Genomic DNA, 7,437 nt, shown 5'->3' with positions numbered 1-7,437 from the left:
TTAGATAGACCATTGAATATATCTCTATAATAAATTTATCACAAATACTTTCTTTATCGTAAAATAGTCCCCGATCTTCTTTATACGAGTCAACTACGTGTAATATTGATGAAATATATACAAGCTATTAATATTATTAGATTAGATAGCCAGTAACTACTTCAAGACCATGCAAATATTTCTATAGGTTTAAGCTAAACACGTTTTGACAGCGAGATAAAAAAATGGACCGATGGAGAGTAGATTCTGCAGTTACGGTAAGACGGGGCTCCGACAAACATCACGGCATCCAATCACGTGACATCACATCATATCCAAATTCATGCGGGACGACTGTGCATGAGCTGTAGCATGCCACGCAAACTCCAGTAGGATACGAGAGCAATGAATGGGTTTTCCATGTGGCATGTGCGATGCCATCACCCTTGATGCACGGCACACCTTCTACCGACTGCTGGGCCTGGGCCTGGGCCCCGCTACGAATATACTAGTTGTGGCGAGAAGTCGCTCACGCACGAGCGCCAGCTGGTTCGGATAAAGCGGGGAGCCCCGCGACACAAGTAAACACTGACGAGTCTGTATTTATCAGAACAGTATTTTGAGATTTAAAAAAACGTAGCAAAATTTACTGACACGGTGGGACCTGCCGCGCGACCGTGGCAGCGGCTATATATAAGGCGGCGGCCTGTCTAGTAAAGCGCGTGCCCAGTGTCTGACAACGCGCCCCAACCCCAACCCCAACCCAGCGGTCCCAGTCCCCCCTCCGTTCTCTCTGCACTCTGCAGCTGCCGGTGCCGGCCATGGCGCGCGCCCCGAGCTCGTGGACGCCGTCCCTCGCCATGGTGCTCCTCGTCGTGGCCGCCGCGGCCGTGGTCGCGTCGTCGGAGGCGGCCAGGGTGCCCGCCGCCGTCGGCAACTGGACGGGGGAGGAGCTGCGCGGGGCCGCGGCGAGGCGGGGCGGCCGGCGCTCCCGGCGCCGCGCGTTCGAGAACGGCCTCGGCCGGACGCCGCAGATGGGGTACGTACACACTCGCCGCCAGCCCGCCATCGCTTGCAGCGCAGCGCTGCTGCTATACCTTCCTCCGCCGGCCGCGCGCGGCGCCATTACCGCCGTAGCTGCACCTCCTCTTCGTTCCCGGTTGCGTTTTTTTTGTTTGTTTGTTTGTTGCCGCGCCATCGTCGTGGCGTGGGCTGTGGTGCCCTGCCCGCCCAGTTGATCTCTGCACGCGCCCACAAATGGCACCACCAACAAACAGTCGAGCAGCACCAAACGAGTTTGTAATCAAACAAACGAATAAATAAATAGATCCAGGGAAGAAGAAAAAAAAGGGAACGTAGACGCTGGACGGTGCTCGGGCGGAGGCACCGAGGGGAACCGAGACGAGATGAACTCTTTTGGGCGCGTGGTGAGGGAGGGAGTCAGGGAGGGAACGGACATGTCCTTGGCTTGCGTCGGAAGCGAGACGGGGTCAGGGCCGCCGTCAGGGTCAGTCGGCGTCCCGTTCGCCGCGCTCAGCGTCGGCAGACTTTTGCTGCTTCGTGTTTGTTGGCTTTCATTCTCCGTTGCCTTCCTGAGTCCTGACCCAGCGTTTAATAAAGCCACTACTTTTGTTCCTTGCCTTCCGGCATGGCTCAACTCGCGCGCGCCCCCTTCTTGCTCCGTGGCGTTTGGGGCGATAGATTCATCATTCGTTTTGGCTCTGGCATGCGTGAGCGGCACGATTACTTTGCATGCTACTACTGTAATGTACACTGGTCAGATAACCTAGCTCTCTATAGCTAGGAGGACGCGGTCGAGGTGTGGGTGTGGTGGTCCTTTATGTGTCTTTTCTCTAGTCCTTGACGGCAACTGGGACATCCGTCCCTTTAATTTTGAGAGTGAAACCTTTTTTTTTGCCCCCCTCATTTTCCGAAAGAAAAGCAAACATTGACCTTTTGGGTCTCCGTTGTGGTGTGCAGGTGGAATAGCTGGAACCACTTCGGCTGCGGGATCAACGAGAACCTCATCAAGCAGACAGGTACGCACGCCTGCCTGCCTGCCCCACCCACTCCGCGTCTCCATCCGCAACTCCGAGCGAGCCACGTTTGCTTGCGTTTGCTGGTACCGGTAGTAGTAGTGGTACTAGTCTTTTTTGCGAGCGAAATGCGGGCGAAGGGAGGAAGAAGAAAAAAACTCTTTTTTTCCCGCTTTTGGCTTTTGGGTATCGACTTCGGCACGCACGTCTCGTCGGTCGGTCGAGTTCGGGGTGGCACTGGCATGGCAGGCATGTTAGCGTATCAGCAAATTCGGCGACGCGCTCCCGCCCGCGCGAGAGGATCCTGTCCCGCCTCTGTCCCTGTCCGCTCTCACCCGCCGTCGTCCTCCTCCTCTAACTCTAAGAGATGGACAGCTAATGCGACCTTTTTTTTCCTTCTTTTTCCCGTACCTTGTCTGGGTTAAATTACTTACAACCACGCATGGCGCTGCCTGCGTGTGCAAAGCTGCATCGCCATCACCTATTCCACCGCACCGTGTAGGCGCCTCCGCGCCTTATTTTTTGTTTAGTTATTACAAGCAGCAGAAAAAAGACGAAAGAAAGATGCCTGCGTGTCTCTATTTTTTAATTAATTGTTCATGTGCATTGGGGACCCGGCCATCGGCGGCAGCGCGACTGACTGATGTCGTCGTCCGTCCGTCAGTCCGAAAATTATCTACTACTAGTTGCTACAGCTTGTCGTTGGACGTTTCCTACGGAGCTCGCAAGCAGCAAAATGAAGTGGCAGTCATGCATTGGACCCAGGGCGGGAGAGGGGAGGACAAAACCAGATCCGCCGCACCGCACATCAACCAGATACGGTGGTGGTCCGTGCGTGGAACGAACCTGAGAGAGAGCGAGAGAGAGAGAGAGAGAGAGAGAGAGAGAGAGAGAGACGTCTGAGCCGACAACAGGAGCTGGGCCAGTCAAGAGCCTGAGTGCCTGAGACTAGCCAGCTCCTAACGCGACAGGCGCAGATGCAGATCATGCACACCTGCTCCCCTCCCCTTGGACTGTTTGTCCCCTATACCAGCTCCATGTAGTTGGTGGTTGAAGCAGGGCACATGCTGACATGCCCCGTGACCGTGCCGTTGTATCAGAATAATGCCAAGGAGATGGTACCTTAGCGTAAACCTTCTCCAGTCAGCAATTCGTGTTCGTTCGTTCGTTCACAGACTCGCCATCGTTATTGATTGCATGCATATTTGGTTTGCTCAGTTCTGCTCTGACGGCCTTTTCTTTTCCCTTCAGCTGATGCGCTGGTCAACACCGGTCTGGCGAAGCTGGGCTACGAGTATGTCAACATAGGTGCGCACCGTGTGTGAACTCATCAACCTCATTTCGTGCCTGACGCCTGCAGTAGTACATTAGCCTAGTGCTTATCTTGAAGGCTTATTATCCATATATCTTCTTTCAGATGATTGCTGGGCGGAGTCTGACAGGGACTACCAGGTAAACCGGATCAAGTTTGCCCCTGCAGACGCAGCACGCTAACCCGCTAACCACCGCCGCAATCGTTTTCAGCACTAATAATGGGGAGAGAGGAACTTGTAGAAAGCACAATCGTAAATGGAGAGGAACTCGTCATTATCTGGCTCCTAGAGAACTCTAAAACCTTTTTTTTAGATGCATATATGCTAATCAGGATTTTAAAAACAGAAAGAACTAGTATGTGGACTGTTTTGGAGTTATAATGAGTGATTGAAGTCATTTCCCCCCCTCTTATTCTTACAGGATGACTACATTTCACTTTAGTACTGCCGGTCCGTCGCTGCTGAGTACTGACGAAATGCTGCGTTGCTATTTTCTCAGGGAAGCTTCGTTGCAAACAGACAAACCTTCCCCTCTGGCATCAAGGCGCTCGCGGACTACGTGCACGCCAAGGGGCTCAAGCTTGGCATCTACAGCGATGCTGGGTACGCTACGCTGCTACCTGTGTCCAAAAAAAAAAATCAGTTTTGTTATGATACAGCCAATGTAATAATTTGCAACAGCAGACCTGGAACTGAACCGGCACCGTTGGTTGCAGGACACGGACGTGCAGCCAGAAAATGCCAGGGTCACTTGACCACGAGGAGCAGGACGTGAAGACATTCTCGTCCTGGGTACGTAGAAACCTCTCCCTCTCTCTCTGTCGCTTGCTTCCCTGACGATTCTGAGTTGCTGGTGTCCTTCTAACGCTTCTTCTCTCGGCTCCAGGGTATCGATTATCTGAAATACGACAACTGCAACGACGCCGGCAGGAGCGTCATGGAGAGGTAAACAAAACAAGAAGGGTGCCTAGCTTGAAACAACTGCATGCGTTGAAGGTCGATGCGTCGGGCATCGCGCGCGTGCCGGATTGCTCGGTGACTCGTGGTTGTGGCTGTTGCAGGTATACGAAGATGAGCAACGCTATGAAGACGTATGGGAAGGGCATCTTCTTCTCGCTGTGCGAATGGTGAGTTCCTTTGATTTCCTCCCTAGCGACGACACTCCTGTCCGGTCCGGAGGGAGGAGTAATGTTGCTGGAGTGGTGCTGATCTCTTCAGCTGTGCATCATCTTCTTTTATAGGGGGAGGCAAAACCCTGCTACCTGGGCAGGCGGCATGGGGAACAGCTGGAGAACGACCGATGATATCGCCGACAACTGGGGCAGGTGCTGTATGTTCCACTCTAAATCTCCTCTGGAGTAGCTAATTAACAGGGCTAATCACTCACAGACAGTTACCATCATGGTTTTTCAGCATGACGTCTCGTGCAGACCAGAACGACAGGTGGGCTTCCTACGCCGGACCTGGCGGGTGGAACGGTAAGAGCGCTCCGGCACAGGAAGATTCTGAGTTCGTGCCTAAACGCTCGTGGGAGTTTACCATTTCATACTAGATTTGTACGCCATTCAGATCCTGACATGCTTGAGGTGGGCAACGGCGGCATGTCCGAGGCGGAGTACCGCTCTCACTTCAGCATCTGGGCGCTCGCCAAGGTGTGCTGTGCTATATAAGAACGTTTCTGCGCGTTGACAGCTAGCGCTACGTACTACTGCGACGTAAAACATGTCCTGCGGTTTCGGTTTCCTCACTGGATACGTACTTGGTCTGCCTTGCCCTTGCGTTTGTGCTGTTGTGCAGGCTCCGCTTCTGATCGGGTGCGACGTGCGGGCGATGAGCCAGCAGACGATGGGCATACTCAGCAACTCGGAAGTCATCGCCGTGAACCAAGGCAAGAGACAGGCTTCCCCTTTCCGCGTTCCTATAACTACGACGAGTTTTACGGCGTTTCGGTGTACTGACGCAGCAGATCTCTGAGCAGATAGCCAAGGTGCGCAGGGAAAGAAAGTGCAGTCCAGCAATGGCTTGGAGGTAGGTGTTCCTCAACCTCTGTAGATGCAGCAGTTTGTTAAGGCCTGAGCCTGACTTCCGAAGCAAAGCTGAGAGTGGTGTGGTGGTGCGTTCTTCTGTAGGTTTGGGCTGGGCCGCTCAGCAACAACAGGAAGGCCGTGGTTCTCTGGAACCGGCAGGGATACCAGGCAACCATCACCGCACAGTGGTCGAGCATCGGGCTCGCTTCTTCCACTGCTGTCACTGCTCGCGATCTATGGGCGGTACGCTGCTTTTGCTGCCTCGCTCGCTCTTCAGATTGCATAACTCCATACCATAACCAATGTAATGAAGGCTGGCTGGTGTTCGGGCTTGAGATTTCGTGTTCCATTTTGTTGTGCAGCACTCGTCGTTCTCGGCTCAAGGCCAGCTATCAGCTTCGGTGCCACCTCACGACTGCAAGATGTATGTCTTGACGCCGAACTAGCTCAGAAGACAAGAGCGGATTGTTCCATGGCGCGTGGGATGCAACCATTCGGTCAGGATTCAGGGAAGAAGAGTATGCAGTGCAGGCAAGGATTTCAAGAGAAGGAAATTCGATATCATTTGGTTATACAGGATATGAGTGCGAATGGAGGAATAATTTATACTAATACTATGGAAGTGTATCTAAGGCGCCGTCAAAATGCCGGTGCCTGTGTTACTGGATGTTTGTAACGAGAGTTGCAGCAATAAAATTGGCTTGCCCACCACCCTTTTTACGAGCATGTGGACGGATTTCAGAGAACAAGAGAATATAGAAAATGTGCGTTCTCTGTGAAGTGATGTTACTAATGTTATATCCCATGAATTCTTAATAAGGGCATCCGCAATCATGCTACTCTAAATTTATACCCTAAGGACTAGTTTACAAACTTAAATTCCCTTCGCGATAGGACTAGTTTACAAACTTAAATTCCATTAGTGATTTTTTGGATTAAAGAGAAAATGAGCTAATTTCCTGCTTAATTCTTAGGAACGTTGGAGAGGATTTTGTTATAAATAAATGCGACACAAATAGGATCAATCACAGAGAAGACACGGATTTAACGTGGAAAACCCCTCCAAAGTGAAGGGGAAAAAACCACGGGCGTCGGCCGACAACTTGTCACTATTTTCGGGTGGTTACAGATCGCAGGAGATTTACAATTGAGATATATATCTCCTGCGGCTTACAAAGATATTTATAGAGGTGAAACCTTAAAACGATCCGGCCCAAGCCTGCGCTCCGGCCCAAGCCTCCCGGCGACGGCCCTCCGCTTCGCTCGCCAACTTGGCCGCCTTCTTCAGAATTTGGATCACAAACTCAACAAACTCCACCTTGAGACAAATTCCTTGTAGCATCATAATAGCAACCTCCACCTTAAACAAATACATCATCATCTTGCCGCCGCCAACAGCCACTAAGGGCTAATTTATAATACCAACTAAGTTTGAGCATAGCTCAAACTTAGCAACAGAAACATGCTTCGTCATCATATCAGCTGGATTATTATCAGTACTGATCTTGCATACCTTTACCAACCCTTTATCAATGATATCACGAATGAAGTGATAACGAATATCAATATGTTTGGATTTCTCAGTAATCATCTGATCTTTTGTGAGATGAATGGCACTCTGGCTATCACAATAGATGGTAATGCAAGACTTAATTCCACATAGCTCTGAATATATACCTTTCAACCATAAGGCTTCCTTAGTAACTTCTGCAATTGCCATATACTCAGCTTCTGTGGTAGACAAAGCAACAGTATCCTGTAAACGAGCTTTCCAACTCACAGCACAATCTCCAATAGTAAAGACATAACCTGAAAGAGATCTCCTCCTGTCTAAATCACCACCATAATCTGAATCAACATAGCCAATCAGACCATCTCCAGATTTACCAAAACATAAACAAGCACTAGAAGAACCACATAGATATCTGAAAATCCACTGAACAGCTTTCCAATGCTCTTTACCAGGATTAGACATGTATCTAGCAACAACGCTCATAGCATGAGACAAATCAGGACGAGAACAAACCATAGCATACATGAGTGACCCAACAACACTAGAGTATAGAACTTTTGACATATATT

At 50.8% G+C, this 7,437-nt stretch overlaps 1 protein-coding gene across 1 annotated transcript; it reads left to right on the top strand.

The window, feature by feature from the left end:
• The first annotated feature begins 710 nt into the window (after positions 1–710).
• On the top strand, positions 711–6,074 carry LOC100274554 (uncharacterized). The gene is given in 15 exon segments (NM_001148909.1): positions 711–1,018; positions 1,960–2,018; positions 3,267–3,323; positions 3,433–3,467; positions 3,828–3,931; positions 4,045–4,120; positions 4,215–4,273; positions 4,390–4,455; positions 4,570–4,653; positions 4,742–4,806; positions 4,898–4,980; positions 5,126–5,216; positions 5,307–5,356; positions 5,458–5,598; positions 5,718–6,074. Coding segments are annotated over 15 exon segments (1,272 nt in total). The 5' UTR covers positions 711–800; the 3' UTR covers positions 5,802–6,074.
• The last annotated feature ends 1,363 nt before the right edge of the window (positions 6,075–7,437 follow it).

Source organism: Zea mays, chromosome 1 (assembly GCF_902167145.1).
Source record: "Zea mays cultivar B73 chromosome 1, Zm-B73-REFERENCE-NAM-5.0, whole genome shotgun sequence".
NCBI classification, from domain to species: domain Eukaryota; kingdom Viridiplantae; phylum Streptophyta; class Magnoliopsida; order Poales; family Poaceae; genus Zea; species Zea mays.
This window is presented reverse-complemented; position numbering and strand designations above follow the sequence as displayed.